The sequence below is a fragment of the Sparus aurata genome, chromosome 4 (genome assembly GCF_900880675.1).
Source record: "Sparus aurata chromosome 4, fSpaAur1.1, whole genome shotgun sequence".
Lineage (NCBI taxonomy): Eukaryota > Metazoa > Chordata > Actinopteri > Spariformes > Sparidae > Sparus > Sparus aurata.
The window spans coordinates 22419033-22438203 of NC_044190.1; the positions used below are offsets into that span (position 1 = coordinate 22419033).

A 19171-nucleotide genomic window follows, 5' to 3' on the forward strand; every position below is an offset into this window, starting at 1 on the left:
ACAATTTTCTCTGTTCTTGGACTCTTACTTGCTGGTGATGTAAACGGTATAGAGTTCATCCATGTGTTGATGAGAGCAGAGGTCAAAGAGACAGGAAGAAATAAAAAGTCAGGGATGGTTGAATGCATCATGATGTACAGCATGTCTAGTGGGGCTTAGGTGAATAGTTTCCATCTCCTCTCTCATTTCTAACCTTCCAGTCGGATGAATCTCTTGTCCGTTCTTCAGCCATTTCACGTCAACATCTGGATTGGCGACCTCGATGGCCAGTTTTATCTTGTGTCCCTTTGTCACTTGGTAAGCAGGATCCAACTTCTTGAGAAAAGCTAAGTTTCAGGGAAGTTAGACGAACAATATTCATTGAGGTGTACGCATTTTTTCTCAGAGTTAGATCAGCCTTTCATGAAGTCTCCACACACCTTCACTTTTCTTCTCCTCTTTCTTCATCTTCTTCAGTCTCTTGAGCATGCCCCTCAGGTCGGTGATGCCATACTGAAAAGCAATCTTCTGATATTCCGAAGCTGGAGCGGCGCTGAGGATGTCCCACACGTCCACGTCAGGCTCGGAGCTGCTCACCTGCACAGTTCTGACACACGTGAAACAAGCGGAGGAAAATCATAAAACCAGTCTCTTGGCACAGAGATCGCAAGGATGTAGACTGTAACACGAGTACAGTAATACCAACACATCTTCAGGTTACCATTCTGTGTTACTATTTTATTCACTGTTAACCATTATATTACTAAATCAATGAATAACTGATGAAAAATAAACCTCACACATTGTTTACTTAGTTACAGTATGTAATGGCCAGTAGATTGATAATGTAGACTATAATTTTCCCGACAATGTGTAATAAAGCTGTTAACAAATGTTTACAGTGCAAACATTTCTTGCATGACCAAAAAGTAGAGAAAGGGGGCGAACATAGAGAGTCAGGGAGAACCATCAATAACATTTAGAGGGGATCGAAAAACAGTGGAAACAATATAATTGCTCGGCTTTGATACACCTGATTTGTACCCCTTCTCTTTCACCTTACAGTCCTTTGTGAGTAAATGTGGTTAGTAAATCTTGTTTATTAATTTAAACAAAGGTTATATTTCTGATTTTCCTTTGGCCTAGTTTTAAGCAGCATCATGGGATTAATGTGATATCTTTGCTAAAACGATGAGGTGCTTACATTTTAGCAACAGCTCCCTAAGTTATAAATGGATAAACACACCTAAGTTGATATTTTAGATTTTTTTTTGTTTGTTTGTTTTTTTTCATGAACATAAACAAAAACTGAAGCTCTTGACGGCTTTCTTCTCTCTCACTAGTTGATGTTCTTACCACACCTGTCCAGTAGGTGCCCTCAGCAACCCCTTGTTACCCCAGACAATCACCTGAGAGGTGTTGTGAGCAGCCATGTACCTGCAGCTTCCCACTATAAACTCAGTAGCTTACAGTGTACATAGGTGAGAGAATCTGCTGACTCATCTCGCCTATCAAGCTGCCACCTGTTAAAGGTTTTCTTGGTTTACCTGTTTACCTTTTTGCTTATTTGTTGCTGATATTTTGAAATATTTGATATATACTGAAGTATACTATCGTAAGAAATCTTACGAGTGAATTATATCAACACATTATGCAAAATAATTCTTGTATATGTCATATACACATATATGTATGTATATACATATATATATGTATATATATACATATGTACATACACTTATATTTATGTGTATATGTATATATATATATATATATTTAAATAATATTTTATCATTATTAGTTATAATTATTTTCTTTTTTATTTATGTGTGAGTAGCATTTGGCTGATGTCAGTTGGTCGAAAGCTAAATTCAACAAAGCATCGTATTAAATAATCGTACCGTTTTGTGTGTAAAATCTCATTTTGCAAAGTAACAAGTAACTTGAGCTATCAAATAAATGTAGTGGAGTAAAAAAAAAATCAAACTAGAACAAGAACAATTAAAGGTTCCAAAGAAAAGAAGAGTAAATGTAGCCTACTTTGTGACTTTGATGCCCCGTGAATTTATTTGAAATAATAATAAATAATAATAATAATAATAATAACCGACTAACACTGTAAGTCTAAAAACATTGCTATCATAATTTCTACATTTTAACTTCTGATATAAATGATAAAACTTCTAATTTCTTTGTATTGTCATGTTATAGTGTAATGATTGAACAGTCATTTTTATATATTAAACAATTATTTTTGAAGTAATACAGTAAAATGTCTATTTGCCACATAACTTTGAACAATTAAGGTGCATGCACTACAAAGTTTTCCTGCAGTAAAACGACATGTCAGCAGTTTCTTACCGATTGGAGTTTTTTAAGAAACTGCTGCTCATTCAGAGGAAGAACCCAAGAGGCAAATATGGCAAAACAAACCAGACAAGTTAAAACACAGCATTACAAAAGCAACAGCACAATCAGCATATTAGAAATATGCCTCTAAAACAAAGTTAGTGTTATACCAATTGTTAATCTGTGATGCAAGCCGGCACAAACTGGCCTGGATGACACCCGATCAGTCAAATTCATGTGTGAACATCATTCTTTGTTCAGGATTTTGAAATGGTTTCCACATCTCTTGTGCAAATGGGACACAAATCTAATAATGGTGTGTGATACACACGTAAGTGATTTTTTAATATGTGCTCGTAAGGTGACTTGTGTTTTGAGTAAAGAAAGACAAAAGAAAGCTTGTAAGGAAGTCTTGCTGGCCATATATAATATGTCAGGGAAACCATCAGAAACATTTAAAATGGGAGAGAAAAGAGTAGAAACTCTGTGCCTGATCTTAAATAAGTGTTGGTGTCTGAGTTATTATGAGTGAGAATGCCTTCAAAACAGAAAAACACCAAATGCAATATTAGTGATCACAGGATCAATCAAGACATATTGTATTGTATTCAATCGTATTTTCACTGGCAAAGAAGCTAAATGTATTAAAGAAACTTTTGTGGACTCAAAAAGATGCCAGGGTGAAACAAAGTGCCACCCCAACTTATCATCAGGCGTTGTGAGTTAATGTTCGGGCTGGTTCCCTTGCAGGTCAGTGTTATCAGGCGATAATTCCAACTTTAAACTTACTCTCTGAAAACGCAGGATGATCCATGAAGAATGAGAGTGACACAGAGTTTGATTATAAAAAGTGGCAAAAAAAAGGGAAAAGTCCTGAAAGTCAACAAATTACTGTCACAATTTTGTAACTGCTCACCTCTTCTTTAACAAGGCACTGAAGTCCAGCTCTCCTGAGTCTTCTTTTCCATCCGTGCTACTACAGAAACATCAGCCAGCAGCAACAACACATCAATATCGGTAGTGAATTTTTTAAACACACAAAAAAATAAATGTTAACACTTCACAGACAAGGTTTGTTTTATATAAAATTAATCCACATTTTAGGCTTTTAAACAATCCTGTTTACTCTTGCTTCAAAGTGTAGAAGGAAACAGTGTCACTCAGACTGAAGGAAATGTGTGCACTTAAGAATTAAAGTGTAAAAATGAATGTACAGGCAGATGTTTTGCTGGGACAGGTGTTACCATGTTTAAAGGAACAGTTCGACATTTTGGGTATACACTTATCTATGTCCACCAATAAAATGTTTGTATGTTAACTATGAAACCAGAGCTAGGAGTCCATTAGCTTAAATTAGCTCAAACAATAATAATAAATTAAAAAAAGGGTGAAACAGCTTGCCTGGACTAGCTAGCAGCACATTTAAGGTGCAATTTGTAGGAATATTAGCATAAAACTATACTATAGTATACTATACGTTACCCTGAGTTTTCAGTCTGGATTGATCGCTGCATAGCTAACTGAGCTAACTAGCTAAGAGCAGCTATAGTGAGCAGATGAAGATGATTCGCCACCTTCAAAAGGCATATCTGCAAATGTTACTATCAATTAATCTGCTAATTACATTCATGAATATTTGCAAATGCTTGAACTTTTTTTTTTGAAAATGACTGAAACAATCAATGAATAATCAGAAAAATCAGTTTTCTTTCTATTGACTAATCACTTAATTGTTAAATGCTGATGTGGTCCTTACTCTTCTGTTCCACTGCTAACAGCTTGTAAGCAACAATGTACGTTTGTTCACTTTGTCTCTGACTCCCCTGCCAGTGCTCAGCCTGAAAAAAAAACAAACTCCTACAATATCTTTTAATTATTGATGACATTAAGCTCATTTTATTGGAATTACTTTTGAGAGAGTGAGAGGTATGGCGTACAACAAAGATCTCTACATGTAGGGGTTCGAACCAGGATTGTTAAAGGTATTTGAAATGAACCTCAACCATTTGGTCTGAACCATTTCATATGAGTCCTCTTCTCTAAAAGGAGGTAAAGAAGTATATTTTCCAAAATGTCAAGCTTTTCCCTTAAAGTCATGAGCAGCAGCAGTCATTCAAGCAAGAACAATACAAAACACTCAAGGTTAAAGAAAACAACGGTGACCACAGTGTCTGCTGGACTCTAATCAGCTGGATGAAACACAAAGACAAGGGCATAGATTTGACTGTGAGCTTGTCTCCTGCCTCTAATCCAACAGCAGGATTAGAAGCTGAGTCTCTGGTTTATGTGGTGAAGTTACAACACACCATATCTGCGCTTCCTCTGTGTGGCAACCCTGTGGACGAGCACGACAACTGAAAAGCCTGTGTGTCTTAGCACATCCTGCACTTTCAGCATGATCAAACCACCGTCAAATCTCACTCTACCGGGTAGCTGTTTGTGCAGCTGGCTCTGCTGTTTTGATTAAGACCCAGGAGAAGATCACAGAGCTGATGGCTGCGAGCAGCACATGTTACTTAAAAGCTCAAGAACCAAATTTCACCGTATTGAAATCTGTCTGAGTCAAAGGTTAACACAATGACAACTACTAAACTCATCGACAACATTCAGGGTTTTGAATTTGAGTCTTTTCAGCTCTCACGTGGTCTTCTCGCTGTGGTCAGTCTCAAAATTCAGTAGACTGGAGGCCGCACCATCCAAAACACAGATTCTGTTTGACGTGAAGGCAGAGAAGAAACAGGCCGCAAGAGAGAGAAAGAGTCTCTGCTCCTGGACCTGGTTTCTCTGTTCTTTAACAGAGTCCTCAGAGTTTGAATATGAGCTTCCATCGTTGCAACAAGCACCTTTACTACCTTGATTGTGGTCCACTTCTCTTCTTACTGGCTTCACTCCTGATAGGTTAGCATTTGCACAGTTACTTGTTACACAAAACACAGTTTATTCCACTGACGTTTGGCAACTGTGTCTGTGTATTTTATGTGTACCTTTAATCCCTTAAATCTCCTGATGAGCCAATGAAATGATTGAACTGATTATATGACCTAGTGCTAATTAAGTTTGGCAACAAACTACTGTTTACATTAACAATAATCCTTATCAGTTCTGATATCAGTCACTGTACAAACTTATCAAACTGATCAGTTGGACACTAATCACTGTGAAACCTCTTCAATGAACGGTCTTTAATTCTTTTGTATAGTTTTGTTCATACAGTAATATTTTTATACCGTATTCACAGCAGAATGAAGCTCACTAGATGGAGCCTAAAGTGCAACTGAAATACATCTGACCTGGAACAAACCTATTCACAGTGTAGTAAACAAGTGATTAGCATAATACAGACAATTTCCCTGCTATTTTTAACTTTAATTTGGTGTCATGTTTTATCACATGATGACTGTCTTAAAAAAAACATTTTGGAATAATTTTAGAACTCAGATTTATTATATGGCTAAAGTTAAAGAATAAAAAAACATAAAAATATAATCTTCATATACTCTTAATCAAAATTCATAGTTCCTAATTCATATTTATAGCAATTCATTTTGAATAGATATCAGATTTTTATAATGTTACTTAAATCTTTGTATGCTTAGTAATCTGAACTATGTTGCAATCAGAAACACCTGTTTCCAAGATGACATTTTGAGTTTGAGACATTTCAATATCTAACACACAGCAGTTTGCTTTAGCCCTGTAAGGAAATGAAACAGGTTGACTTTTATATGTATGTGACGCTATCAATGAAATATGTCAGCGGGCCAGAAGTCAGACTCTCAATGAGAAACTAACATGGGGAAAAAGAAACCAATCAATCAGCATATGATCAAATTCTAATAATACCAACGGTTATTTTTTGCTTTATGTGAAGTAATAAAGTCATGTACAACTTACGTGCGCCTGAAAGCTGCTCTTATGTCAAAACCCTCAGTGACACAAGCCTCTAAAATGCAGAGCAGCAAAGTCAGAATGGTGTTAGTGACTGGAATGTTGTTAGAAACAAAATGAATGAGCTGCACGAACAAAAGAGCAAATGACACTGTGAAAAACAAAAATATTTCGGTCTAACTCACCGTGTACAGTTAACTCAAAGTTACAGCTGTCAAACTTGTCCCTGGATGAAACCTCGCATCTGTAACCTCCAGCAAAGTTAGCCTTGGCTGCGATGACCTGCATCTCAAAGGTATAGACCTGAAATCACAAGACAAACACGACACAGTGAGGTGATTGTTATACATATGCTTTATATCCATTTTATGTATTTTCAAGATGAGGGATCTTTTGGGGTGTACCACTGATTTCCCTCCTTACTTTGCTTTTAACTGTTTCTCTTTCCGTGTTGTTTTTGTCACATCTGCAACATGTCTTCATGCCTCCACAAAAACATTACCTCTAATGTAACCTCTGGCTGCGGTTCATCACGTTATCAGGACTGAGGCAAGAACTTGCAAAATTCAAGGGTGAGAAGTTTTTAGACTTGCAAAACCCCTTTGTTGCCTCAAAGAAAAATGTTACAATTGCAGTTTTTTAACCAACTATAATAAAAGAAACATATCACGGAGAGCAAAACAGTCATGGGTATGTGTTTCATGACATTAAAATATGTTTATTTGTTTTCTTCTGTCTTAGTGTTTGCAGCATTAGTCTACCTTTGAGTTGCGGTCGTACGTTTCCTTCAGCTGCAGGTGTTTTCCAGACTTGCTGGCGAGGTCCATCCACTTCCCCTTGAACCATTTAATGGTTGGTTTCTTCAGCAATGACTCAGCATTCACTTTAGCCACAAACGTGATGTTTCCACCTGCGAAATCAAATAGTTTGTGTGGTTTAACAAATTGATCTTCAGATTCTGACATCCAGTACGGCTCGGATTTATCGCTTATTGTTTATTCTGTGATTAAATTCTACAAATGTAACATTTAAATTAAAACTAAAATACATTTTATCTAAATTACATTAAAATAAAATTTATTAAATCCTCAGAAGGAAAAAGTCCAGAGAGCTCAGGTGCTCTTTGGTAGGGAACAGAATAACCCAAGGCACTATTCTGGCAAAAAGGTTAAAAAGTCTTAATTAAAATGGCTTTTTTACTCTGAAATTCTTAAAAATATTGATAGTGCATGTTACAAAGGAGCCGAATATCAATCCATGTCTTGTGGCACAAACAGCCTTCTTCAGGGTGTCAAATGTTAAATCTTATTAATTCGTCAACAGTTTATTGCACAGAATGTGACATCCAGCACTAATGCACCCTTCTCACTGACGCATATTTAAGATTATTTCCCATATATTGGAAGACGTCCTGTATGTGAAGCCACTCACCCACAGTGACCTCTCCACTCTGGGGTCTCTCTGTAAAGAGTCCAGTCAGGTCCTGTCTGGTGTCTGGAGGCTGTCCGTCTGAAAATGCAACAGGGTCAGAGCACAGTCAACATCAGATGAAGTTTAACTGAAAGGCATGTTAGAAATCGATGAAAAACGACGACTTTCTTCATTCAGTAGCTGCACTGAAGTTGAAACCAGCATATCATGAGCTCGGAGCTTTGACATGGCTTTATTTCATTCAAGACAGTTTGGGTTTCTGAACTACTGCATACAATAATGTGTTGATTTACAAGAGATCAGAAAAGATCAAGTTTTTCAGCAGTTCACTCCAGACTGAATTGCTCAGTCAAAGTCTTAAAAGCAGAATATTTCAATTCATTATATTTTATTAACTTAACATAATTAACTATAACTTAGAAATTGCTCCTTTAATGTCTTGCATTAGCTACAGGATACAAACTCTACCATTTGGAATTGCATAATTTCAAATTTAATTTCGATGTCAGCAACTGGGTTATTGCATGAGACACTTATCTCGTTAGACAAACCATCAAACATATGGTTAGTCAAAAACTAGAATCTAAGAAGTAACTTATTTAAACAAATGTGATATCTGAAACAGACTGGGATGTTTGAAATTTTCCAGAAAAGCTGAGGTTAAAGAATATGAGTCGATGGACAGCATGGATATTAATGACTGACGCAGGGTAACTCACCCTCAGCTGGAGGAGCGTCTGGAGGTGGGGCAGCGGTCTGGTCCACAGTGGGTGTTTCTGCTGGAGGCGGAGCCGGGGTCTGCTCTGGTGCTGGTGCTGGTTGTGGTTCTGCAGCGGACTCTGCAGGGGCCTCAGCCGGGGCTTCAGCCAGGGCTTCTGTTTTTGGATCACCACAGAGAAGTGACAAGTAAGAGGTTGAATGAAAAACATTGGATCCATTTGCTGGTAATCTACTCCAAAAACAAGTGACCAATCTGCCATATAATGTTACTGATTATGTGCCTCAGAGGTTAATATCGTTTTATCTTTATATTCTGTCAAACATTGTTTTAACAGAGTGAAAATATTCTTTGGCAAACATCTATCACCCGAATATTTCTTATGTCTTATCATCTTCGACTGGTCGACTGATTTTCCGTGTGTTATCAGCTGCCTCTCATTCCTATCCTGAGCACCAGTCAAGTGGTGGTTACTCATGAGGAAATAATGTGCTGGTGCGAGGGTCAAGGTCAGCCTGCAGACAGAGTCAGGGTGGCTATGATATGAGCCACAGACAGCCTCTCTTGCAGCAGGACTGGGCCCATTAGTCTGCTGCCTTTCTTCGAAATTTGTTTCCACCTTATCAAATTCAAACAAACGACCTCAGCGGGGAACACTGACAGACTAATGGCACCAACATTGCTCTGTGACACACTCAGCACACAGTCATTCCAGTATACAGTGAGTGCAGTGCTCTATGTAGTGGATGTGACTGAGACAGTGACTTATAGTTTTTGAAAAAAACGTATTCATTTTCTTGCTGATAGATGTGAAGATCAATACCGCTGATGTCTGTGTGATAATATGGAGCTACAGCCAGGAGACAGTTAGCTTAGCATAAAGAATGGCAGCAGGTGAAAACAGCTAACCTGTCCTGTTTAAAGCTAGCAAAAGCCGACTACCAGTGGAGTTGTGGTTTTATACAGGATCCTGTCAGCAATATAATATAAGAATTTGTTATAGCTTCCAGGTTTCCACATTATTTCCATGCCTGTTTTTGTTTTACTGGCCCATAGACTTTACGTTCAGATGAAGTCATGCCCCCAGATATTGGTTTCCTAGTCTCTGGGAAGTATGAAGTATGAGTTTTACCGTGATGGTTTTGGTAATGGTCATAGTTATAATGGTAGTCTAAGGAAAAAATGCTAATTGGGCCCTGCAGGGGTTTTTGTTGCAGTACCATTAGTGGCCTCTGGGGGGGAAATTGGCAGCTAGACTAGCGTGATATAGTATATCCAACTCTCTTAAAGGTCCCCTGTGTAGGACTTGGTGGCATTTGGTAGCATGATGGCAGACTGAAACCAACTGAACAGTCCTCACCTCACTTAGTCTCACATAGCCATCCAAGTCAGCACAGTGGAAATGTTTGGCTGCACTAATTTACATTTTGGTATGCAGGGAAAATTCTCTGGCTTGTTTGTATTTCTTTAAACCGATTGCAAACATCTTAAGTCAGTGCAAATCTTGGTTTGCAGCAGTAGCGCCCCTGCAAATTTGAACTTGTTTTAAGCCCTGGCTTAAAATAGCTAAATCCCCCAGAATGAAGAGGAAAGAGCTGTTAGCTTGTTTTGGTTTAAACCATTAGCGGCCAGGTTAGGGTCATAGTAACCTGTCAGTTACAGCATGTAGGTTGGACGTGTAATAGGCTCCCAGTGACAGGTGACTGTCATACCAACAGTCTGCCTCTGGTGAGTCTGACTAATGGGTCACCCTACGCTTCAGTGGACGCTAAAGATGCTATAAAATCTACAGGCAATCTTTAGAGACAGTGTTTGGTTTGTCCGGTCTATGGCACATTTATGTTACATGTGGGCAGAACTAGACCAACTGTTTTTCCTTGCATGCTATACTTTCAGTCTTTATGCTAAGTTAAGCTAACCGTCTTTGCTAACTTCCTGCCAGAAGGCTAATAAGCATATTTCCCACACTGTCAAACTTTTCCTTCAAGAGCAGACACTTCCTAAGTATAAAGCACACAAAGTTGTTCAGAGACTTGGTGGTGAACTGCTGTCACAAGGTGCAGAGTGTGAGTTAATGTGCAGAAACATCACGAGCATGCTGTGCATGAAGTGTTTACGGCCTCGGTGGGTTTTTGCATCGAGTGCTCCACTTTGCTTTGTGCTCTGTGTCAACTGCGCAGCCTGCAGGTGAGCGAGCAGAGAACGCAAACGCACAGCTGCAGCATCAAAGTCTCCCACCTGGCTTTGATACGACCTTCAGCTCAAACTTGACCTTTGACCCCCCAGCAATCACTGCATAGACAGTGGCATCTTCCTTGGTAATAGCTTGTATTGAGAGGGAGTGCTTGTTTCCGTCAGCTGCGATCACGTATCTGTTGCCACTGGCAATGTCCTTTGAGTTGCATTGCCACTTTACTTTAGCATCAGGCTTCTCGGTCTCTGCAGTAAAGACCACAGAGGAGCCCTCCTCTGCCTCCTGAGTCTTTGGTTTCTTGGCAAATGCTGAAACTGTAGAAGGAGGGTGGGTTCAAAACAAAAAGTAAGCCTTCTGGAGTGTCAGTTGGGGGATGCAAGGTAGAATTAAATCATCTTGAAGGGAAAACACAGGGGCTATAATTGTCTTTTGGACATTTAATCTAACTGTTTGCACCTTAAGTGTTTCTCCATATAAATTAACAGACCCAAAGTACAGTTAATTTTGTTTTGGTTCTGTAGAAACCTTATCTTGGAGGGAAGCACAGCACAGTTATACTACAACTTTGACAGAGACGGAGAGAGAGAGAGAGGGAGAGAGAGAGAGAGAGAGAGAGAGAGAGAGAAGGAGAGAGAGAGAGAGAGAGAGAGAGAGAGACGTGAAGTGTAGTAAAGATGGATGGGACCATTCATATTTTTTTAAAAAGAAGAAAAAGCAGGCCCATGAGCTGAGCAGAGCTGCTCATATTGAAAACATGTTGTACAGTCTGCAGCACACTGGGTGGGGCTAACTGAAAACCAATGAACTTGCCTTTACCCACTTCACACAGAACGTGAAAGCACGAACATCTAGCTTTATAATAAGTTGTATTTGTGAATTCGCTTACAGCAGAAACTGAATTATAATAGCAAACCGGTTTAGTTTGCTGCAGGGAGTCCTCAGAGAGTAAATGTAGTAACTACAATACTTCAGTGAGGTAGAGTACAACATAAACACCAATTTATCAGAGTTATGACACATTTTTAGCTGCTCCTAAGAATGCAAACTCAGTGCTGTTGTCCTCCTCTTGATAATGTGGCTTCCGTTCAAATGTTAAAAAAACTAATGTCATGCCTGAGAACAGTGTTAGATTAAGTATTCACATATTTTAGGCTAGGCTAGGCACGTTTATTTGTATAGCACAATTCAGACACAAGGCAACTCAAAGTGCTTTACAGGATCATAAAATAACATTGAAGACATTAAAAATTGCATATGAAAACATTTAAAAACAAGTAAGAATACATCAAGAAACAAATCATTAAAACAAGTTAAGAGAAAGTTACAAGACTAGTTAACACAAGACTAGTTAATGCAAGTTAAGGTATTATCAGTCAGAAGTACAAAGAGCAATATTTTCCACTAAAATGTTGTCATGGTTTGGTAGATTTTTTGTCTTTGTTTGTTGTGTTTTACTTTCCACTTCCTGTCTTTGTCTCTTTCCACCCCCTCTTTATTAAAGTCTGTGTCTCTCCCTCTCTCTCCCCCCAGTTTGTCTGTTTTATTGTGTTTTCAATCTGGTGCTCTCTTCCATCCTGCCTGTGTTCCCTGAGTGTCATCCTGGTTTGTTCTCTTTAGTCTTTTGGACTTTCCCTTTGTCTACCTTCTGCTGTTAGCTTTTTGTTGCCTGCATTTGTTGATTGCATCTTTGGATTTTGGATCATGGACTTTAGCTTTATTTTACCAGAAATTGCTTTGAGTTTTTGAACCTGTCTGCCATTTGCATTTAGGTCCTTTTCTGTGTGTAACCATAACAGAAGTAGTAAGTATAAACCCACAAGATGATCAGAGACCCACCTCGAACATCTAAACTACCTACAGATGTCAATAACAGGCATGGTCAGTGATACTAAATGCAAAAAAAAAGGAAAAAAAAGACGTTAGTGAGCTTAGAAACTATAAATTGTGAGTTTTACAATCACTGTGTGAAACGCCAGCTGTTGCTTTTCCTACTGTCTTTTTTTCTTTTTTCTAAAGTTATAAATTGTGCACAGCGACATGGTTCTCCAACACTTGTCATCTTAAAAAAAAGGACCTAAAAATAGTGATTGTAACTGACAGGCCTGAGAGCAGACATGTGTTTCACAGTAACACCAGGTGTTTGGAATCAGGACATGTACTGTATGTAGCTGTAATCTGATGCATATTTCCAGTTTTAAGTCCTGAATAAGTTCAACATACCATTACAAACCAAGACAGAACAAAAAAAAAATTAACTTGTGTGTGTCGCAAGATGACCTTATAGGTTTAAATATAGGGGACATATGTACTGGCCTAATAAATGACGCTGGCAGGCTGCGACAGGGCTGCAGGTATCATAGTTAAGGGATTAAGCTGACTCTATTTTTGTGACTCTGGGCGGACAGAAAGAATGATGTGTCCTCTGTCTGTCTGCAGCTCTTGACTTGGTGTCGATTAATACTGCCGCTTTACCTTTATCACATTTAAAGTCAAGTTGACTTTAAATAAAACACGTGTTGTTTTTCTAGGTGGCAGTTAAAAATAAGACTAACCTCGATTTTAAAAAAAAAACATCCACATTATCAAATTAGATTTGGATATTGACTCTACTATTTGAGTACATTACAGTTCCCTCTCAGGAAATATCTAGCTGGTATACAACTATGTATAGATTGGAAGCACCAAATTGCACAAAATGCCAATTTCTATATAATGTTGCTTTAAGAAGTGTTGGTAAAGGTGTGTTTTGGTAAAGTTTGTTGTGCCAATAAAATGAACAGGCAGACAGATGTTTCTTATGCGTGTTGATGAGTTGATGAGATCTTTTTACTTAACTTTTGATATTGATACCTGATAATTACAAAATGGATATTATCAGTTTGGGGCAGAACAAGTCAAAGCTCTTTATGACTCACTGTACACTGTAAAATCTGTGACTTTACTTTAAAGAATTGAGGAAACTGATAATCTCAAGATTACCAAATGAAGTGATTGAGTTGTTAAAACATTTTAGTTCGTATAACTTAAGTGTAATAGACTACTTTACTTGGTAAATCTGAGGTCATTGGTTTCTTGACTGTTTAAAGTTAGGTATACTTTACAGTACAGTTTTTTTTTCTGTATCTTTTAGACTTATAAAAAAATCTAGAAATATGACTTTAACTCATGTTGGCCTCTTTCAGTTGCTTAATAACACATCCAGCAGTTAAAGAGCAACGGCATCATTTTTTGGAGTCTTTTTTCTGGTCACCAAACACACTTAGGTCCAGCTCTCACTCTCTTTTAGCTCTGTTTTTGATCTCCAGAGGGAAATATGTTGCTCTTAAGCTGCTAAATGCTCTCCTAAATCCTCCGCTCACCAGGTCATCTGCTAACTATGTCTGTCTGTTAGCTACTGCTTAGCAAGAAGTGTACAGTTCATACAACTTTTCTCACTATAAACAAGACAGTGCTATGAGATTATTGACTGTGAACCAAATAAGTAAATTTGCAGCTGGACAACCAAACATTGAGCTGAAAATCACTATAAAGCTCTGTAAAGCTTTGAGGAGCCACAGATTCAGGTGATAATTCAACGTAGGTTCATCACTATGAGCCACCCTGTTCACATTCTCACGTTTTCATATTATCATTTCATACATTATTATAAAAATATAAATCAAAGATCCGTTAATATACACATCATTTAACTTTAAAGTTGACAAAGCAGTCCTTTTTTTTGCAGCGCTTCAAAACACTGTAGAGCATCCTGTTGATTGCAGGATTTTAATATTTAATTGATAGCAATGCAACAGGCTCTTAAGTGTTAAAGTCCTGAATGATACTCAAACCGTTGGCGCACACAGGCTGGTCATTTGGGTTGCTCTGTGACATCTGATACAACAATCCATTCCCACTGAAGAGAGGAGGGAAAAAACCCTATGGAGAGTCATTTGTCAAGCTACAATCCTGAAAAACATTTTTGGATCAGTGGTGCATTTTGTGAATGTAGCGATGCTGAATATGTGACAGTGTCGATTTCACATCGGACGATGTTTCCACCTGGCCAACATGACGTCTAACTGAGTTCCTGACGAGGCCAGAATGGAGTAGAGTGACTGTCACACCACTGGAAATGACTTTGAACTGGAAGATGGATAATTGCACGTAGTATGTTGTGATTTTGGCTGCTGGCCACGTGTGTACTGGAACATCACATTACCAAAGCAAACTGTGCCATCTTGTTAAGCAATGCAGTACATTTTAATTGCTTGTGCTGGGAGCATTGATTGTTTACTTCACTTGATCTGCTACATCGTTGTACATTTATACAATTTAATACAATTATTTAAATGACTATACACAGTGTTGTATGAAAAATCTTAGGGTTAGGGTAGTTATCATGTGGAAATATTACCTTGAAAGTCACTCATACAAATAGTACTTGGGTAAAAGTCTTAAAGTAACTGATATTAAAGTGTCCAAATTAATTTTCTGGTAATAATTTAGTGGCAAAAGTACAAGTCAAAGTACATAAATACATATGTGTATATACAGTATGGGTTGAAGGTTATCAGATCTGATATTTAACATTAGAATAAGTGTCAAAAATTTGTTACTTTGACTCTTACGCAGCCTGTAATCTGTAACTAGTAACTAAGTTATCAAAAAAAAAATAGAGTTAGAAAAACAATATTTGCTCTAAAAGTACTTGAGTAAATGTACTTAGTTACATTTTGTATTTGTTATACCTCCTTATTTTATATATCATTATGACATTCTTAGTAATAAAATACTTTTTTCTTAAAATGTAATTCATCTAATTTACAGGTCTAGAAATAATTACCCTGTGAATTAAAGTGACCTAGTTTTGTATTACGTATTCAATAGATTCTCAATAATGGCAAAAAATAGCTTCTAATTGACAAATGACAACATTTGTGACTTCAAGAACACTGTAGTGACACTGTTAAACTAAATAACATGACACATTAAATTTACTATTACATTGTTATGCAGACAGTCAAAATGTATGTAAGAACGAATAAACTGCACAGGTCTCATGTGAGTGGTTTGTTTGTGGTTTATAGTTGCTTAAGAGGGGCGTGGCCACAGCCCAGTTGAATCATTTCTCACGCACATTGTAATATCACAGTTACTCTTCAAGGAGAAGATTGCACAAAGGAAGTCAAATATACCACCAGATATCAGCTGCAGCATGTTGATAACAGTAAGTGTTAAAGTAACAGGTCGCATGTATGTAGATTTTATTTGACAGATGCGTGGTGACAACAGGACAGTGTTAATATCAAAAGGTTTGGGTTTTCAGACAGTGTACTGTAAAGACAATGCTCCTCAGCTCCTGTGTGAAATGTTATGACAAAATGTTCAATAGTAGGCGAATGAGCACACTTACCTGCTTTCTTGACCGGTTCTGGCATCTTGAACGAACTCCTCTCCTCCACAGCGTGACTCACTGATCCTAAACAGTCTGCTTCTCTTCTCTCTGTTTCAATCGTCATGCCTTTAATAGTGGTGAAGCCCCCTCCTCTCCTTTCCTGAACCATCCCACCTCTGCCATCTTTTTCTGAGGCCCAACACAATGTCCAGAAAACAACAACCACCCCCCTCCCCAAAGCTCGGCAACAAGCCCACCCCCGGTCACGTCAGACCCCGGGCTGTATTTCAACCATCCTTTCCTCCAACACCTCGGCTGACTGATAGGCTTTGAGAGGGAGGGGAAAGGATGTGAGGCTAAATTTAGAACCTTGAATCCTAAAAAAGTTTGTTTGTTCTTCCCACATCTGTGTTTCACCCTGTCACCCTGTAAATCCAATGTGGGCTTCCCTTGGAAGGTGAAAAAGGAAAGTTATTGCTAAGTCACGGTCCGAAAGCAAACACCTAAAAGATTTTATTATTAAGTTGCAAAAAATTCCCCTGATTGACTGACTTCTTGAGTAACTCAACTCTGCTCTCTGCACTCAGGCTATTAAAGATAATTAAGAGATTCTGCGTATTTTAAGAGTATTTTTACCTCCCACACCTCTTTTTAACCTTTACCCTGCGGGCCACACATTGAACAGCCTCGGGTTATACGCACGGTGGAAGTGCCATTACAGGTGACTGGCTTCTGTTTAGTCCCTATGTTATAGTGACTACAGTATGAGGAACTTTTAAGTGTTTATGAAACAGTCTTGTGATTCCTCTGATGATTATAAATAACCTGTAACAGCAAACGAGACAATCAGTGAAGATGCTGCTATTTTCATATAGTTGTTGTTAATGCCTGTGCTTGGGTCCGATCACATCTATCACATATAAAATCACATAGCTACAGTAGCTACATGTGCTGCGGCACACTCTAACAAATATCTTTACAACAGGCACTGGTGTCATACCACTTTTGTCCACAGGGGCCGTTAGAATCAACAAAATCTGAGTTCCTCGTAGTCACTTTAAAGCAACATTATGTAGAAACTGGCATTTTGTGCCATTTGGTGCCTGCCACAGATTCTGCAACACCACCGTCATAAATACAAATCCCAGGTCTGTTACAATTTGTCAGACATAATGTAGGCGCTAACTACAAACAAGTAATTACAAAACAGAAAGTTTAAACAAGTAATAGGAGGGCGGCTAAATGATTTTGCAGTTGTTAACTTAAGGCACAAAAGTTAGATAATGTTGGCTGAATTGCTATCTGCATTAATTTCTGTGAAGTTTGGGCCAATCCCTATACTTTATAATTATTATCATATTATATTTGATACGCTATAAACCATAGCAAAAAAAACGTTATTAAGCTTACCACTAACACAACCAGCTAACTGATTCCCAACATGTTAACCTGTCCATCCAGCTGTCTATACCTCCTGTTTATTCACTCAGAAGAGGAAATCTTGAGGTTTTGCGGAGAACACAGGCATCAGTCCTACCATCTCGCATGCTAAGATAGCACGCTAACATTAATCTAAATCCCCTCTTAAAGGAGAACTTCGGTCGATTTAAACATGCAGCTTCATTGCTCAAGCTACCCTTGACTTGCCAGTACCGAAGACGCGAACAAATTTGGTCCAGCCATTACAGAGCTCTGTGAACGGAGACGTAGCATTGAACGCTAACAGCATGGGGTCAGAACTTTACACTGTGGTTTAAGCGTCTTAACATGCTCCACATCTCACACCAAAAGTTATGCAACATCAGCAGACACCTTAGCACACAGCACTGTAGCGTGTATGACTCAAAATGAATAAAAAAGTAGTTAAAACAGTGTGTTTGTGCAAACAGCTACTTACCTGTTTGTTGACATCCGTGTGTTCCGGTAGCTAGACCAAACTAGCATATCCATCGAGTGTGCACTTAACAGGCTTAACAGGCTATTGTAAGGCTCATGGCTCATGACAGGCTGTAACATGGATATGTACATTATGAACATAAACACGAAAATGCTGGATTACGTTTCCGTCGCCGCCAGTGAGGGAGTAAGTGCACGCTCGACGGATTGACTAGTTTGGTCTAGCTACCGGAACACACGGATGTCAACAAACAGGTAAGTAACTGCTTGCACAAACACACTGTTTTAACTACTTTTTTATTCAGTTTGAGTCATACACACTACAGTGCTGTGTGCTAAGGTGTCTGCTGATGTTGCATAACTTTTGGTGTGAGATGTGGAGCATGTTAAGACGCTTAAAACACAGTGTAAAGTTCTGACCTCATGCTGTTAGCGTTCAATGCTGCATCTCCGTTCACGGAGCTCTGTAATGGCTGGACCAAATTTGTTCGCGTCTTCGGTACTGGCTAGTCAAGGGTAGCTTGAGCAATGAAGCTGCATGTTTAAATCGACCGAAGTTCTCCTTTAAAAGTCTAACAATGCATCGCATAAAAAGCTGAGTTAGTTTCAACTTTTTTGCTTTAAAGATAACATGCTTGGTGGTCGCCTCGAAAAACCCAGCCAACAATGAGGCGAGCGAGAGGTTAAAGTGCCGAGCAGCTAATCCTTTGTGCTCAGAGATAATTCTCAAGCAGCGGAACAAGCGCAGGGTGAAGAGGACGTATATGAGGCTGGTATTGCAAAGAATCAGTGACACTGTGTAATGTTCAGAATTTCAACAGAGAGCCTCATTTGTTGATTTTGGAACCTCCTGAACCTTGTGAATGAGGATTTTAGGTGCTAGATCAGGACTGTTACAATATTAGGCTTTAACTACAGGCCTTAATTTATTATCACAATATTATTGAGATACTGATAGAAAAAAGCTTCTGCCAAATGACCTAAATGCAGGAGATAAAGAACAGAATGATTTAAGAGGCACTTGGTTACACAATATTAATGAGCATCATTAAAACAATATCAATATTTTAGCTTTCAATATCACAATTACTGTTAGTATCGGCATATTGTGACACCCCTAATCTATATATAACAACATGATTCAGCTCAGATTTATTCAGAAATAGTTTCAGGGGAGAGTTTATGTGTTGTTTCTACAGCCTATCATGGCCAGTCTTCCCAAATCTGCAGTTTTCTTGCATTTATGTGATACATTTACTGACCCTTACTTTGAATTTTTTACAATTAATTTGCACAATCTGATGATGATCAAGCGTGCACCACTGTTGAGCCTTTATCC

General features: G+C 38.4%; 1 protein-coding gene across 11 annotated transcripts in view; it reads right to left on the reverse strand.

Annotated features, from left to right (window-relative positions):
- mybpc3 (myosin binding protein C3) overlaps nucleotides 1–16064 on the reverse strand; it is a 42626-nt gene extending 26562 nt beyond the window's left edge. The window contains exons 1-14 of one of the 11 annotated variants that reach the window (XM_030415203.1): nucleotides 15955–16064; nucleotides 10604–10873; nucleotides 8367–8522; nucleotides 7648–7725; nucleotides 6978–7126; nucleotides 6402–6519; nucleotides 6223–6271; nucleotides 5181–5219; nucleotides 3245–3304; nucleotides 3118–3120; nucleotides 2341–2364; nucleotides 420–586; nucleotides 194–326; nucleotides 29–31 (exon numbers count right to left, since the gene is read on the reverse strand). In XM_030415203.1, coding sequence (XP_030271063.1) covers nucleotides 29–31; nucleotides 194–326; nucleotides 420–586; nucleotides 2341–2364; nucleotides 3118–3120; nucleotides 3245–3304; nucleotides 5181–5219; nucleotides 6223–6271; nucleotides 6402–6519; nucleotides 6978–7126; nucleotides 7648–7725; nucleotides 8367–8522; nucleotides 10604–10873; nucleotides 15955–16060 — 1355 coding nt within the window. In that variant the 5' untranslated portion in view covers nucleotides 16061–16064. The remainder of the gene's footprint in view (nucleotides 1–28; nucleotides 32–193; nucleotides 327–419; nucleotides 587–2340; nucleotides 2365–3117; nucleotides 3121–3244; nucleotides 3305–5180; nucleotides 5220–6222; nucleotides 6272–6401; nucleotides 6520–6977; nucleotides 7127–7647; nucleotides 7726–8366; nucleotides 8523–10603; nucleotides 10874–15954) is intronic. The other 10 variants (XM_030415212.1, XM_030415208.1, XM_030415204.1 and 7 more) reach the window with 10 other exon arrangements.
- Between the last annotated feature and the right edge of the window lie 3107 nt (nucleotides 16065–19171).